At 44.3% G+C, this 17,477-nt stretch overlaps 1 protein-coding gene across 1 annotated transcript in view; it reads left to right on the top strand.

Annotated features, from left to right (window-relative positions):
• Positions 1-246: 246 nt before the first annotated feature.
• odad2 (outer dynein arm docking complex subunit 2) overlaps positions 247-17,477 on the top strand; it is a gene marked incomplete at its 5' end in the record, with an annotated part of 82,758 nt that continues 65,527 nt past the window's right edge. The window contains 8 exons of the mRNA XM_080417490.1: positions 247-455; positions 887-1,044; positions 1,663-1,864; positions 2,070-2,176; positions 2,896-3,032; positions 4,681-4,800; positions 9,331-9,551; positions 11,530-11,686. Coding sequence (XP_080273616.1) covers positions 247-455; positions 887-1,044; positions 1,663-1,864; positions 2,070-2,176; positions 2,896-3,032; positions 4,681-4,800; positions 9,331-9,551; positions 11,530-11,686 — 1,311 coding nt within the window. The remainder of the gene's footprint in view (positions 456-886; positions 1,045-1,662; positions 1,865-2,069; positions 2,177-2,895; positions 3,033-4,680; positions 4,801-9,330; positions 9,552-11,529; positions 11,687-17,477) is intronic.

Below are 17,477 nucleotides of genomic sequence, written 5' to 3' on the forward strand. Positions count from 1 at the left end.
TCAAATTCACTTTCACACTGGTGTCCTTTTGGGCATGTCATTATAGCTTTAAGCTATAAGCTTTTCAAACATTTAAAAAAAAATAACCCAACTACAACCTCACAATGCATGGCATCTCAAAGTGCTACAGGGCTTTAGTGATGAATACAAAGTAACTTATAGTAATAAAGGATTCATTGAATACAAAATAGCCCACAAAATGTTTACCTGTTGAAATGTCAGTATGTTGAACTTGCAGCTGATGTCATGGGAGCATCACTGACCAGAGCAGCCCAGTGGACCGCTGGCAAACTGGAAATCACACCTATCAATGAGTCCTTGTTGAGAGAGATCCTGCGCTTCGTGGAGAACTTCAGTTCTAGACACCCACAGGAGGCAGAGCACGTGTTCAAAGAGCCACTGCAGTGGAGTACCACCTTAGAGGCTTCTGATTTCAAAACAGACTACGACATCAGGTTAGTCTAATCATGAGGCATGCAGGCCTCAGCCTCCAGTATTATGTGTCTCTACAGGATATGCTGTCACTGTGGTGTCCAGATCTGTTTTACCTCCACATAATTGTCCTGGCTCTATATTTAATTTGTTTTTCAACTTCAGCACAGACTGAAAACATTCTAACCCACTTCGTGGCAAAGTTCTCTTCCGCTAATTTCTGCTTGTGGTTAGCTTTTCACCTCATAGCCGCAAGGCTCAAAATGCCAAACACAGACTGTTTTCTCCAATGTGCAAGCCTGGCTGATGAACAGGTTGGGCCGCAATGACAGATATGATTCAACAAAAAGATAATTAGAGCAATTAAATTGTTCTAATTATTTTGGCTATGCGAGCCAAAGTTTGATGAAGTATCAATGAAGTTCTAACAAAATGAGTTTTCTTTCCTCCTCAGTGGCACAACCGTACAGTCCCAAGAAAAGGACGGCAACGGACATCCCTTGTTGCAGCTCTCGCCTCCAACTATTTCTGTGCACAGCTTTGGCCAGCTCTCTAAACTGGTTCAGCTGGCACAGGATAAGAAGCTGAAGGAGGTTCAAGCTTGTCTGGAAGGTACAAGCATGGCCAACCTCAGGATGAGATTTGAATACCATTTGCATCCTAAGTAGTCCAGCCGCCAGCATAGTTCCATAACCCATAACTCCTTGTTATCTTCTACTTCCATCCAATTACACTGCCATCAGATAATGTTTGTAATACTTTACAGATACATTTATTGTGGGGGGCCAAGTGCCAAAACCAGATATGGTGATACAGTAGATGTTAGTCTGCCAAAGGGATACAGTGCACAGAAGACAGTAAAACATACCCTATTTCCATTGCCAAGGGAGGGGTGTTGTATAAGTAAGATTATGTTAACTCAGTTTAAAAAAAGACCAACACAAAACACAAAAGCATGTTAGCCCTCTGTAACAGAGGCTCTTGGGCAGCCTGGGACCTAAATCGGATAAATTTAGTCACGGAACTGAGCCTTTTTTGTGGGACCCGGCCTCATTAAATCACACCAGAGCTCTTTCACGTGAGGGCCCTCCACTAACATTATGGGCCCTGTATCCACAATTTTAGAAACGCTGCTGTAAAGTATATTATATACACACAGTCACACACCATTGTAACCTGGAAACACAGGCTACATATAGCGTCTCACCAAATTGCATTGTCCCTGCTCAGAAAATAGAGACCCCTTGGTCAAGATTCTGGATGCCAGCTTCGCCACCGTCCTGGAGGCGGCGGACACCTCCACGCTGGGTCTGGTGGACAACGTGAAGGCCGTGGACGAGGCAGGGGACTCTGAGCTCAAGGTTAAACTGTTCCTCTTGCTGCAGCATCTGGACAACCAGCTCCTCAGCAAGTCCCTCAAACAGATCCCACCGTAAGTGTAAAACTGTACCTTTTATACCTCCTCCAAACATTAACCACCGTCCGCCATGGCATGCTGCTTTCACTTCGGTGCAATGTGTCCTTTTCTGATTAGAACAGGCAGGCAGTTTACAGACAGAACCACGAATGAATGAGATAAATTGCCTTGTTTGTTTTGTTTTCTTTTGTTTTGCCGTTTCATTACATTCATACGACAGAGAAGTAATGCTGAGCCCGGCGGCGGTGAACAATGAAGTGGAGCTGCTGAAATGCTTCTGCGGCGAAGGGGAAAAGAGGCTGTTGAAGTCTGTTCGATACACATCAGGTTTGAATTTACGCCGCCACGTTCCACCATGCGTTGCGAGGGGAAGCCATTGCTATTAGGGGCTAATACTGGATGTTCCAAAATATAAGACGTCTGTGTTTCAACCTCCCGCCCCCACATTTCCCCAACCCCACGCATCCCTCTGCAAAAAAACATGGAAGTCATTATATCTGTCAGACTTCAGTTTACTGAGACTTTCGTCAATTTATTTACTGTACATGCCTCGGTGCTGCATATTTGCAGCACCAATAAACATCCGTGAGAGGGCCATCCCCCCCACGCACCAAGTGATAAATGCGGCCTTTGAAAAATGTGTCCCCCATATTGCTACAGGTAAATTGAAACCGTCTATGCAAATATGCTTCAACTCGATACCAGGCGGCCTTAAATTATGCTGGTGCCATGATGTGGCCCTGTTTCTCGGCAGATGATTTATAAAAGTGAGTCAAATCATGACTCTAACCTGGGTCCGTCTCTCAGACCTGCGCCGCGCGGAGCGATCTGTCACGGCTGACTTGGCAGCCCCGGCACTTGCGATGATTTCTCCTTTTGTGATGCTGTACTCTTTGAACCCATGGAAATTTACTCCCCCCTTTCTCCTTCTTTCTTCGGGCGGAAAAATGGTGATGTGACCTGATTTCAAGCACTGCTACATATTGATTACAGAGCCTGTTGTAGTATTTCTTCCCTGGCTGTCCGGGTGTGTTATCTTTCCACAGATTACCAGTTTCCCAATGGCTGTCGCAGCCCTCCCTGGAGGCAGGTGCACGATGAGATATGTTACCTCGCCATTGAGCCGTGTGACACTGAGACCCTCTCCATCACCTGTAGCACAGCTGGGGTCTTCTTGAATGGGGTAAGACTGACAAGATAGTGCCACAGTGCACTACTGTATATAACATGATTGAGTATAGTTTAGAATTTTCCCTCCATATGACAGTGTTTTAAAGAGCTTAAAGATATACAGTACTTTAAATGTTGGCAAACTGTTTTATTGACCATGCAGTTCATCTCTTTTAGAAGTTCCATCCCTGTAAAAGAAAAAAGAAAAACTAGAAATAAATACCACATTGCGGTTGTATGCCTCGGCCAACCAGTTGCGGTGTACATGCATGTCTGTCCAGACTCATAGTGTAGTAGTATGTAGTGACCTTGATGGAATTTATTTTGAGAGGTCATAATGACCTTGATCTTGATCCACGAGTCCAAGTGGATCATTTTGTTCCGATTGTCATGACATTCCCCAGAGAGTTATTGTGTCGTTTGGGACAGATGTACGGATGTACAGACGTACTGACAGACAACCTGAATACATAATACCTCCGGCCGCGGTTATCTGCTGGCACTGCCGAAAAAGTGCTGCCATTGTTTCTTTCTTATGCACAATACTGCAGTAGTGCTGATTTCAATGCTTTTTGACCAAAGGAATCAATTTTTACACTGTATCTTTAAATCATGTGGTGTCACTGTCCATACCTAATAAACAGCAAAATAACACTATTTCATTCATACCACTGACAATTAGAATTCCTAAATCGTGACTTGTTGTGAGCTTGTAGATCCGCTGTTTTTGAAAAAGTTTGTAAGTGATTACGTAAGTGTCAATGAAAAGCAGAGAACGTATCAATCTCTGTAATATGGAGTGATTCCCAATGATTCCTGAGAGGCCTTTGTTCAATGTTTACATCAACCCACGGACCTGAATCTGTGTGCAATTAATCATAAGAGAACGTTTTGCATGCCACGTGTCTTTCACTCTTCGGTTTCCTCTGGTGACAAGCCCCTACATTTCCTCTGTCTTATTTCTTCACCTGGAAATAGTTCAGCTAAGGTAAAAAAAAAGAAAAAAACACTAAGGGCGCGCTCCCACCAAGAGTTGGCTGGCCGCTGTTTGCAGAATCTGCCAATGCATTGTCAATGTAAATGCGTTGATTCACGCAAGAGCAGATTTTTCCGCTTGTCGCGCAGACCTTGCGTTTATCTGCTCTCCGCGACTAAGCATAAAACTGCTGGAGGCAGGAGCCGATTTTCTCCCTCTGTCCAATCGGGTGAGTTGAAGGCGGACCGTCCCAAGATTCAGGAAGCATCATGGTGCTCAAGGCAGCATGCCGTGCGGGCTATGGGGACGGTCTTGAATGTGAGTGACAGGTGCGTCACAGCGTTTTCTTGAATCCGCTGGCTGCAAAAAACTGTGGCCGCGCACAACCTGCGTTTAACAGCGGCCAGCCAACTCTTGGTGGGAGCGCGCCCTAACACGATAAATATCTGGGTGTTGCCCATTGGGTGACATTGAGGCAAACCACAAAGATTAGGACGGTTTTAGCCATAATGAAGCTGTTTAAGTGGGTTTAGACTTCCCAACTTTTTCTTTTTTTAGGCAGCCCGGCGATAGTCTGCAATTTCAAACCTCAGTTATTCAAACAGACATGTGGGCAACATTATAATTGTGGTTTTCAGCATTAATGAGGCATTTTTTTCTCCTTTCCCAAACATTGTTTTCACAGGGCATAAAACAGGAGGAGAACGAGGAGAAGGCCTACGAGCGAACGAGTGATGTCTACAAAGACATGGTGACGCTCCTGAAGAGCCGGTCCCCCTATTTTGCAGAGAACATAAACGAGCAGGTAATGTTAATAATATTTTTTTTTATTTATATTGCACTTTACACTTAAATCTCAAAGTGCTACAATTCAGGGTAAAAATATTTGCAACAAATATTACATAAAAAAATGGTACTGCAGAATTAATCGCAAACATGGCATCCCTATTTTGGGCATGTTCAAAATGTTTGAAAATAGCAGATCTACAAGCTCACAACGCGTTGTGACGTGACAAGTTGTGAGCTTGTGTTTTGGCTATTTTCGCTCTTCGCTGCATGGCGAAGTTTATAGAGCTTAAGTGGTTAAGCACACTTTTTGCCCCACAAAAGCATGCAAGCCGGTTGCGTTCAAGTGCCTCTTTGTCTGTTAACTGGGCCCTCCTCCTCCTCCTCCTGATTTGACTGATTCTGTATATGAGTCATGTGTGTGCAGACTTGCATTTTGGGATTGTGAAGGCAGTGTCTGCTCCGCTCCTCTCGCTAGTGAGCTAGTGTCTGCTTGTCACTGTGCTGAAAACTCTGTGACGCGTCCCCCTGCTGCGCCTTCCACATCTCCCCTGGTTTAACACAATGTCAAACAGCCCTGTAGACACGCACACGCTCACCTACACACACACACACACACACACACACACACACACACACACTCACCTACACACACACACACACACACACACATGCACGCACGCACACGCACAGTCATGTGCAGACATTGAAAATGCACATGATTCATTCAGTAGTGCCGTTTCCTGCTTAAGTGATTTGATGAAATAACAAATCACCTCGATAATAGCTACCAGCTGTGCACCAAAATCTGTTCATCATTTGAAAATATGAGATTTTTTTTTTTTTTTTACTCGTGCTGATGTTTGTCGGAAAATGTGGCATCATCACAGGCTCATCAGAAGCCTGCGGGCATTTCAGCCCCTCATTGTTGGGTGGCTGCTCACTATGCAACTCTCCCACCATCTCTGTAGACAAGAAGAGGCAGCTGCTGTTACAGCACGACCAATACATTGGTCATGACGACATCAGTATCGGCAATTATGCAGCTGATGTGTCCCAATTTTTTGTTTCAAACATTTTCGAAAAGATTTGAAAAGGGCTAATAAGTGGTTAAACAAAGTATATATACTTAATTGTGTTAAATGTTTTATGTATCAAATAGATTTTTGTTTTTATTTGTATTTATTTGTTTATAAGTTCTCAAATGCTAACTTTTTCATGTCAAGATTTTGCACTTCTCTTTTCTTTTCTTTCCTTTTTTTTGGATTTTCAAAATGTCGGTCAAAACGTTGGTAATAATCGATGGTCTTGGACTTTCTAAAATCAGGCTCGGTATTGGACCCAGAAACCTGCCATCGGTCGGCCTCTAGTTGCTGTGATCTTATATTGTTCCTTTTGCATACTTTTGGGTCCACTCATCATTTTAATTGCCAATCAAAATGTAAATATGATGAAGCACTGTTTACTTTGCAAATCTTACGCTTAAAATGAGACACTCCAAAAATAAGAGTCTATCTATTGGAGTGATGGGATTCGCAGCTGTAAAACAGGGCGGACAAGGAGATGTATTTTTTCTTCCCGATGACTTTTCAGAACTATTCTGCATGAGAAGGGCCAAATGAGTTCGCTGAACTATTCGGCATGTGAGGCACCTCGGGACCAAAAAGCTCACGACAAAAGAAATCTTTTAACAAAAACCCAAAATGCTTACTGGACCCTAATTGCCCTAAGAGATTTTCCGTACGCTTGTACGTAAATGCCAGGACATTTACTGCTGTAAGTGGCCTTTAACAGCAATTTCTGTTCAGTCGTTTTTGAAATAACATTATACTAGGCTCATATACAGAACACAGCAGCGTACAGTAGACCTTCGCCGATATCTGTCAAATTGTGGTTGGTCAGTGTGACTTTTTTCCAGAAGGTGATAGCAACAGGGAGCCAAGCCTTTGAGTGGCGGGGTAAATGAAGGCATTATTAAGCCGATGAGTGTTTCCAGCCTGAGGCGTGTATAAAAAGAAAAGTTGAAAAAAAAAGAAGCACATCCAGGCTTTTATGTTTTATGATTCCTGTGTGAAGAGTGATGCCATGAGCAGAACTATGTAAAGATGATGAACAGAGGCCGTAAAAACCGCTGTGAATGAGTTTGCTGAGACACAAATCATGTCAAGGTCTTCTCTTCGCTGTCTCTTCTGCTCCTTTGAAGTTGGCCTGGTTATATCCAACATAACATAGCTGGGATGTACGTCCAACGTGTTCTACTCACTTATCCATTTAGAAAATAAAATGTTTTCCTATAAAAAGTTTTGCATGTTGATTCCCTTTCATAATCAAGTAATCAATTAATCAGAAGGTTTGAATTGTCCTACTTGACCAAAAAAAAGTTGATTTGTCATTTTAATCCTTTTTTTCCATGCTGAATGAATACTTTTTTGACAAATGATGAACACATATCTTAATATAAGATATAACATATCTTATAACTCTAGCTATAACCCTTTAAATTTAAATCAAGTAATCTACGGGTGGGTGGGTGGGGACCTGATTAAGAAAACGTTGCTGTGTTTTCAATGTGTTATGTTTGTGGCTGATAACACAGGTTGGGGTGCAAAGGGCCTTTGACATCCCACATTATGGAGACATTAATACTGTATGTAATTGCAGCCACTCTTGAGGTCGAGAACCAGTTTGACCGGCTTTTAAATTTGAGAGAACAATCGCAGGAAAAGTCAGGTCTGTCGGACACACGATCCTGAACAGCTCCAGCCCAGCTCTCTGATTGCGACGCAACAGAGAGCCCGAGCACGGCAGGTAATGGCCAAAGATAACAACACTTAATCTCCAAAACATATCTACTCGTTTTCCAGCACGAGGAAGCATATCTTTTTGAAAAGTTTTATTAGATTAGACAGTCTCCATCAAACCTATGCGGAGGCAGCCAGAGGGAGAGGACGGCTGCAACACAGGGAGGAAGCAGGCTCAACTTCTCTGTTGGCTCGTTGTCGATTCCTTTTGACATTATGGCGTGATTGGAAATTGGACATTGCTGTGTATTTGCATGTGCGACGCACACTCGCTGAGAAGCAAGCTCCCCCTACCTCTCTCTCTGGTCTCGAGACGTTTTGTTATTCGAGTTTTGAAATTAATATGGCCAGCTTCTCTGTCATGATCACTCAGCGGACGGCTGTTTGCATCTCGTCACTGACAGCTATTTTAGCGCGGCAGATTTGCTGCGCTGCTGATTTTCCATCAGTGTGGTTTTGAAGCAATTAGATTCAAGTCTTCCCCAAACACATGTAAATATTTGGAGGTTCGGGTTTTAGTGCCCGAGCTGAAGGCTTGGACGGAAACGAAGCGAGTGAAAGATATAAGTCTCGCTAATGACTGAAAATTGCCTACTATAAAAATATTTGTTGCTGAGAAATGTTTGGAGAGCAGCCGGCGTCAGTTCTGTTTAACATGGCCTTTGTCTGCTGGCCTTTAGTTTGTTCTGACGCAGAAAGGCACCTGTAATAGGGCCCAGTGTTGTGGCGTGCCATAGAATCTGGAGTGTTTCCTCCTGCTTCAGCTCATGGACTTTGCCCATTCCAAGTATAATGGAATTGAATAAGGTCGGATGCCTCAATAAAACCCAAGTGTGGCGTTGTGTTGGAGTGGATTGGTCCGTGTGGCCTTCCAACAGCAGGACACTTTGTGTTTTATGACAAGCAAAGTCATTGGAAAAGTGACTGGGCATGCTTGGTTCTGGCCTATATGTGAAAACAACCCATAGAAATCCATGTTAATTCTTTTCCCCTGCCATGAAAATAAAAAAAAGAAAAGAAAACGAGCTCGGGGTAACCTATGACGGTCCAGGCTATTTTCTGCAGAACAGGTGTCTGTGATTAAAAACGTTCCTGCCTGCAAAGCATTCATATGTGTCTTGTTGGCATTCTTATGTAGGTTGTAAAGTTGGGCAAAAAGACCTTCAAAACTTACAGAAAAAAAAGAAAAAAAAATCATCGCTGAATAACAGTGACACAAAGGCTCTACTTTGTCTGTGCCAAGCTGCAAGGTTTAACCTCGAGGAATGTAGAGAAACAATAAACTTTTGATATTGTTCAGCCAATTAACAGAGAGGGGGGACCCTCTTCTGTGTAAAACACAGGGAATGTGTTATTTTATTCCCAAGGCTCAATAAAGGCTGAATTGTTATCCAGGCCTGGGGATTGTTGAGAGTTTTTATGTGAACAGTCACTGATACTGTTTCAGAACCCTGATTAGTTTTTTATATGGCTCTTCTCAGCCCACGATGGCCAGCAACCTCTTACTGTACGCATCAGCGGGTGATGTGTCTTAACTCTTAAACAGTGAATAAAGAGGCAACATGTCAAGATGTTGGATGGAAAGAATGATAATAGGACGGAGGATTTTGTTAAAAGAAGAGTCCTGCAGAGGAAGGATTATTTTTTTACAACCCAAATTTATTGTATATCACTGCTAGCGTCTATTCGGAGGTCTTTTTCCTCACTCTCAAACTCTTGTCTGTTTTTTCCCCCCGTCTCACCAACAGGATTTCGCAGTTCAAGAAGAACTTCCATCAACAGCGAAAATCCAACATGTGGAATCGGTTGATGCGGAGGAACAAGGCCAAGCCCGAAGGTCTTACGAGCATCAGGAAAAGAATGTGCATGAGAAGGCGAGACAACAGCACACGCCGAACAAGCCAGGCGGCAGAAAGAAATTAGAACCATCTCAGAAGTGGAAGAATCTCGGCCTCGTGTCTCCCTATGAGTATGTGATAATTCCAATCCCCTGTGAAGTGTTCTGAAATATTGTTTGGGCCACTGCGTACCAAGCATGGGTCTCTGCCGTCATTAAGCCAAATTTATACTTGCGCAATTGCCAATCTACAAGCGTGCGACTCCGATGTACGACGGAGCATAAATTAAGAGCCGGGGTTGAAATGCCAGCCGCATGCTCTCAGTGCATCTTCTCCACATGCCAGCAGTCACACATTATCAAGCCATGGTTTTATGGTTTATACGTTTTGGGGGCAGTTTGCAAATATTCCTCTTTACTTACAGATGCTCTTAAGTTGATGTCTGTGTTCGCAGCGTGGAAAACCCTCTCTGCCCAATTACAGACAGAAAAGCCGGGAGAGGTCTCACAAGAAATCCCCAAATGATCTATCACATATGGGCTTTGATTGATAAATAGATCTAGCAGGGGCTGAGCTTTCGCAGCTGTACCTTGTGATAACTGCCCCCACCCTCCCCATTTGAGGGGCAATTGGCTCATGATAAAAGTACCTAAATAGCACAGTGATCCCTCGTCTAGAATTGTTAAATAATGATCACGTTAGAGACATAACCATTTTGCAAAATAGAAAAGGGCATAACGGCTCCTCATTTCATGTGATGATTACAGGGAAGTGGGGGGAAAGAGAGGTGGAAAGGCGTCTGGGAGGGAGAATCCCGCTGAGATACGGGACAAGACGCTGAGATCAGAGAGCAAGAAGAAGTCGGCTTTCTCAGCGTCCTCCTCACCCGGGCACCAGTCAACGCAGAAAACGTAAGTCTCCCCCACAATGACTTCTCCTTGGTCCGATGCCATAATGGTTACCCCCCTTTCCCCTCTACAGATGGAGTACGTTACATGAGATTAAATCACATGCGGAGATTGGCCAAAATGCTTTTTTTGGGGGGGTTTAACAGCGGCGATATCTTCAGTGGAAACTGCAAATAATTCGAGCCAGCGCATAGGCCGACCTACACGTCTCTTGTCTCCCGGCAGCTGAGGTTCTCCCCCAGCTGTCCTTATAATTGTGCCTGCCAATGTATACAAGGCCCCTGCTGTAATAAATTTACTGGGACGATTCTAGCCACTGTTCAATGATAGCGGTTTTCGCTGCTCGCCAGTTAAAACTGGCTAATGTGGGTATACTTCTGAAAAGGGGCTAAGGAACTGTTATCTCAGGCACATTAATGATCGAACACACACACACACACACACACACACACACACACACACACACACACACACACACACACACACACACACACACACGTGTGTGTGTCCTCACTGCTACGCTAAAAGCATTGTTGTTGCTGTTGTTTCGGTGCTTATCACGGCACTGCTTGGAAAATGCTTGGTTCACGTCGGCGCACTTCCTCTCATAATGGGCTCCCCTGGAAATGCTATCTGTGCGTGTACATGCATGGGAACTGTCTCCCCGCGGCCCCATTTGAACGTGTACCAAATTTCATTGCTCCGCGGTGCGCAATTTTCATGATACAGTTATCCAAGTGGCCCGGGCGACTTTGAAAAACGCCATCTGCCATTTGTGTTTGCGTGTGTGTGCATGGTCGCATAGTGCATGATGATGACTCCAGTCATCCCAGGCACTTTCTTCCAGCCATTGCGTGCCGCTGCTCCTTAGATTTTGAGGAAGTTCAAACTTGACGCTCAGATTTCAGCAAGACTCTTTTTAATGGAGCTCGTCGTGTAGGACGACTGAGCTGGTTTTCCTTTCAAAACACAGGAAAGAACTTAGAAGCCGAGACACACATGCACACACAAAAGAAATATATAAAAAGTTGGGTGTTATTGATATTCTTGATGTCATAACATGGTCCTCTCCATCCCTTTTGTAGGAATAATATGTATTGTCTAGTTGCTATACTATCCCTCGCTTTTGTAGGTTGCGATCCACTGTGTGTGTGTGTGTGTTTTGTGGATCTATCTACCTATCGTGGCCCCTTGTGTGCAGGAGGACCTCGACTGCAGGAGGTGCGCTGGCGGAGGAGTTAAGCGAGAGTTCCTCCGAGAGCGAGGAGGATGAGGAACAGCCGGAGCGCCGGGCAGAGAGCAACATGGACCTGCCCTCGGAGTACTGGCAGATCCAAAAGCTGGTGAAGTACCTTAAGGTACAGTAAAGCCACCCCACCTCTCCCACCCCGCCACACGCAAAATGAAGCTTTGAGCTATACTTGGGTGCATGCCGCGTCGTGCACCGAAAAATAGCCGATCTGCAAGCTCACAACGCATCTCGCTGCAACATGTTGTGAGCTTCTAGATCGGCTATTTTTGGTGCGCGACACCAGCATGCAACTGAATATAAATCACCCTTGGGTATCCAACCTATTAAAAATAGTGCTCTGTAGAGAAACATGTACTGTACCACCGCAGGCAAAGGTCGCAACTGACAGGAAACGGTTAAATCCTGTGATCCCTACTGGAATTTTGATGCCGACCCCCGAGTCAATACTCAAACATCAAAGGCGTTCTCCCTTGAAGGACTTCACTTGTAGTCGAAAATAAAAATGTCGTCAGGCTCGGAACGGCCATGAATATACAGCAAGGAGAGGTTATGATCGCTGTCCAACGGCACACAGACCGTTGCAGAGTAATTATAATGCAGCATAATTCCACCTGCCCGCATCGCCTGTGTAGCGTTACATCAGGTTGTCATTCGATAAGGAGGGGGGGACGTCAGATGAAATAACCTACGCGGCGCTCCCGCTCGAAGCCGTTGCTTTGTAGTAAGGGGGACGGGGCGCGTATTGAAGTGGTTGGCCCGGCCCGTGGATTCCTGGGTTTCTGACACAGGGCTGTTTGGTTACGCGTGTGAGCCAAAGCGCAAGGAGGGGGAAAGAGAGCTGTCTTGACAGCGGCAGCTGTACGCTCTGTTTGCCCACACCGCAGAAGCATAAAAATGAAGCGCGCCTGCGAAAGGTCTGACAGTGCATATGGTGAATATTAATGTGTCAAAACACAGGGGGGAGGGGAGTGGAGGGGGAGAGAAGAGGACAGAAACGCCAGTGACCCAGGCTGACTGTGAATACAGCGGGCCACTTGACTCCATAGGATACCTGCCTTTTAGTCTGTTTCTCTGGACGATGCTACACAGTAAAATCCAGAGTGCACAATTAGTCCGTTTTTACACTTTACAGAGATAAAAATAGAAGGCAAAAAAAAAGGACACTAATTTCATCCAAACAGGAGAGATAACTTCTACAGGATGAAAAAAAAGTGCAATTGGAAGTGATGAAACAAAACAAAATGAGCAGGCAAAATTGGAATTGGAACATATCAAATTGAAGCTGAGAAATGGGGTCTTTTTCCAGATTGATTTAAATTGGTGTCCCATCTGAAAATGCATTTTCTCTTTATTAAAGAGCTGGAGAGACCAAGAGACACCTGTTACTGAACAAACACTCTATATACCAATGATTACTATCAGAATATACAGTAGAGCTTTACATTTTAAACAAAAAAGCTTTTGTTTTAACTACAAGATATCACTTACAGCACCTTAAACACTAAGAATTTTACTGTGAATTTGGGTAGAACCTGGTGTAGAGTTTAAGTCTGCACATTCCATGACAATAAAGAAGGCAAACTCTGTAGGTGTTGCACAAATATATATGTGTAAAAAGTTGCTGTTATTTCAGTGTGGAAAAATAGTCTACATTACAGTGTTTTGTATGAATTTATGAATAGCATTATTAGATATGGGGGGGATTTGTGAGCTGTGTTTTGTGGCTCGGTGCCTAATACGATCATTCGCAGGGCGACAGCGTAAATCTCGTAAAGAAAACACCCCTGCAAAGGTCCGGCTCGCCGTCGATATTTTTAGCTAAACCAAATAGAATACTGTATAATGTAAGAAAAGTCCTTCTGCTGCATGCACTCTAAAAGCGAGCTGCCTGCTCCTGTCCAAAAAACATGAACGCCAAGATGTGAGCGATACGAAAGGGGCAATTTCAGATAAAGAAATCTCAGTGCGCTTGTATACTTTAGAATTTTCAGCAGGACAGTGCACGTGCCGCTTTTTAGGTTTTGCGTGCGTGTTCCCACATCCACGCGACGCGAGGATCTGACATATCCCAACCTTCTATCTGTCTGGAAACCACACCGCGCAGTTATTTATGGGGTTTGTCCACCAGTCATCTTATAATATCATTACCATCGCAGGCTCAAGCTCATCATGGGCCAAGTTAAATATCTGTTTTATTTTAGGAGAGAGCTCCTTTGCGTTCCTCCCCACGGCGCTCTACAGACGCAGACAACACACAGACAAGATCAAGGAATGCTCTGCTTGGCATCGCAATTATTATATTCATTTTAGGATATTACCTAGTGAGTGCTAATGTGTTTATGCAGTCCATACCTTTAATATGCAATTAACATGTGCTGTTAAACAGTATGTCATATCAAACATCAAAATAAATGCACACACACACACACACACACACACACACACACACACACACACACGCGCGCGCGCACACACGCGCACACACGCACACACACGCACACACACAAAATGGGACTGGAAACAAGCACAGTAATATCTCAGTTGATGCTGTCACATGCCAGAAATAGCTCATCTACAAGCTCTCAGTATGTCACGGATGGGACGCATAGTGAGCTTGTAGATCTGCTTTTCTTGGCGTATGACATGGTCTTACAATAAAGTATAAATCAGGCTTAAGACTATAGGCTAATTCAGTTAGTGTTTGCTCAATGTAACGTAACTTATTAGTGATGAAAAAAGCACATGTACCATTTTCCATAGCACATAATTTTGTGATTAGCCTACCATACACTGTATATACATCATAGGCTACTTGTGCGTATGGTTGTTTTTGACCCGCCAGAACCAAATAGCCACGTTAGCAAGAATTACATGGTGAGTTTGGCAATGAGGCTAAACAATGTACTTTTACTGTGTCACCAAAGCTGCTGTCAATTAGGCCTGCCTGTGCCCTGCTGTTTTTGATCAGTGGCAGGTGAGGCACAGAGGAGGCTTTCTTCACCTTTGATTCATTTTAACTTTTTTTCAGCTCTAAAAGTGATTTTGTTAATATGTTTTTGTTTGATTTGTTTACATAATTTACTAGATTATGTTTCACATTTCAGGATCATGTACAGTTAAGAAATATTGCATGACTTGGATGCATGATATAGAAGTTCCAGATTTTCTATTCGGCAGATGATCACCTTCCATCATCCAACATCAACAAAATGATGAACTATCCCATAGTTTTTTTTCCAGTTACGTTTTCTGAAATCAATATTAACATAAACCCCTTTCCATTCTTTATAATGCCATTCATATGATTACCTTGGCAAGCGTTAGGTGCGTGCAAGGTTGTAAGGTGTCAGTGGGTTAGCAAAGCTGTGCTGGTTTATCCACTCATTTGAACCTTGTGTTCAGCCCTCAGTAAGTTTGCTTGCCCTCTGCTGGCCAGTGACAGTACTACTGTTCCAGCCTGCTCTCCTGAGAACCATTCTCCTAATTGCTACAGTAAAAGTAAATCCTGCCTCTAGTGCAGGTAAGCCAGTGCCGGCTCATTTTCTCACCAGAGGTGAATTTGTAGTTAATTATACTGTATGCAGTTAAGCATCGGCGGTACTATTTTAAGAACCAAAGGGCTCCGTTTAAACCTTAAAATCTTTAAAACCCTTGTAATGCCTTTACAACATGTCTAGTCTGGGTTTTTTCCTCTTTAGAGGAATAGTTGCATAATTCCACGCTCATGCGTAAAGCAACTTCTATCATTTAGAGAACTTTTGCTTCTCATTTGTTTACTCAGCACGTACCGTTCTTACCGCGAGGACGGTAGGGGCCCAATTGAACGATCAGGTTTTATTTTATTGGAGATCCTGTGTCAAATGTGAAGCAAGAGACCACCGTTAATTATCCGTTCCCTCCCCCTGTCCGTTTGCCCATAATGGAACAGGCAGGTCGAGCTTTGCTCTTTTCATTAGTACCACTTTGCTCCGTGTCCCGAGCTGCAGAGACGAGCGCGCTCTGGGAGAAAGTTAAAACCACATGCGTCCTCCAGGACTCGACCTCTGCCAGAACGCAGCGCTTCTTTCTTACACACTGACGTCCGTGAACCACAGGCAGTGGCTTCTGTCCACCTGTCACCACTCCAGCATGTGACACACGCACACGCACACGCACACGCACACACACACACACACATACACACAGACTCACGAGCGCACGCGTGCACACACACACACACGCACACGCACACACACACACACACAGGCACACACACAGGCACACTCACATGCACAAATGTGTTGCCCTCTTGACCAGCGACGCATGTATACACAACACACCACACACTGCTACGCTGTAAAGGAAGGGGCTTGGGGGTCAACACGGCATCACTGACAGTTCTATTAACCCCGTCCCTGCTCTGGCACGGTTAGCACTGTGATTTATGGGCCAGGCGTGGCTGAGGCAGGGCCGTCTGACAACCAGACCCATATTAGAGCTCTGCTGAGCGGTGTGTGTGTGTGTGTGTGTGTGTGTGTGTGTGTGTGTGTGCGTGTGCGTGTGCGTGTGTGTGCGCGTGCGAAGGTTTCTTTTTGACCTGCATGGAGCCCTACACCAAAGGAGGAGACAAAATGCATAAAGCATCTTTAAGTGGCTCATATCACTTTCACATCGTGATTTAAATTTGACCCCTCAGAGTGGTAAATCTCCTGTAAATCCCTTTTTTGGGGGGGTTCTGCAATTGCATCAGATGAGGGGATACATCACTTACATAATGATTTTAACCATTAGAAGGATTACTGTTGAATTGTAGATGCACGATTATTACTCACCCACCGCACGTAAGCGTAATGTGAATTCCACAATACCAAAAGTAAATGTGTTTTATGGGGCCTCTCAGCATGTGGGAGTTATCTGCACTCGCTATTGTGTTTTGCAATAAACCACAGTCATTTAGGAATAATAGTTTTCGGACGCGCAGGCATTGGGCAACATTCACCGGATCTTAAAATGATTTACTTCTCTGATCTCTCGTTCTGCCGTACGGTACCTCAGTGATTTGTGCCACAGTTTAAAGGTATTTTATCCCTTTTAGGGTGTAATTTACAAGGACATTAGTCACTGCTGTTATTATTACTGATCCCCGCTGTTTGCAAATGTCTTGAAAAGGGTCACCTTCCTCAGGTTTATGAAGCTCACAAGTTTTCACCTGTGGAGTTTATAGAGCCTAAATAAAACACATTACAGCTCAGCAACCTTTCCCTGCCCCCCCCCCCCCCCCCATACCGTACACAGCAAAGTTAAATCAACGTACTATTGCTGTTATCTGCTGGTGGTAATGAAACACTGAGCCTGCATGAGGTGACGGCATGCAGCGTGTAATTCAAGTTAACATTGTCCTCACACAGACAGAGCACTTCTATCAGGCTGTATTTAGAGACTCGCGCGCGTGGTTTGCATGGGATGGGATCCGCTTTGAGCGCCTGCCCTAACCGTGCTCAGGGGGAGTCAAAGATCCCGCACCATAAAAGATTGTCAGATGTTGTCAGTGTTTTTTTAAAGAATGTCTACTGTACTTCAAGACCGAAGCTAACGAAAATGGAAGCATATGACCCTTTTCTTTTCTGTTCTCACCACTTCATCGCTTCAAAACATACCCTCTTCTTTTTTTTTACAAGGTACGAATCAAGCGAAAGCTTTTGAAGTGCGAGAACGTGGGAGACAAAGGAAGCGGTATATTCTCTGCTGTTAATGGGCAAATGGTTCACATTTAGGCCAGCGTTGTGATATGGGGAACACATGTGCCTGTTATCCCAGCGTGTCAGAGCCCTCCTTTTCGGGGGAGATATGATCAAACAGAGCTTGAGATTGTAGTGCAGCCCTTACGCTGATGAGCTGGATCCTCCCATAGCTGCCTG

Source organism: Gymnoscopelus braueri, assembly GCF_963280865.1.
Source record: "Gymnoscopelus braueri genome assembly, chromosome: 21".
Lineage (NCBI taxonomy): Eukaryota > Metazoa > Chordata > Actinopteri > Myctophiformes > Myctophidae > Gymnoscopelus > Gymnoscopelus braueri.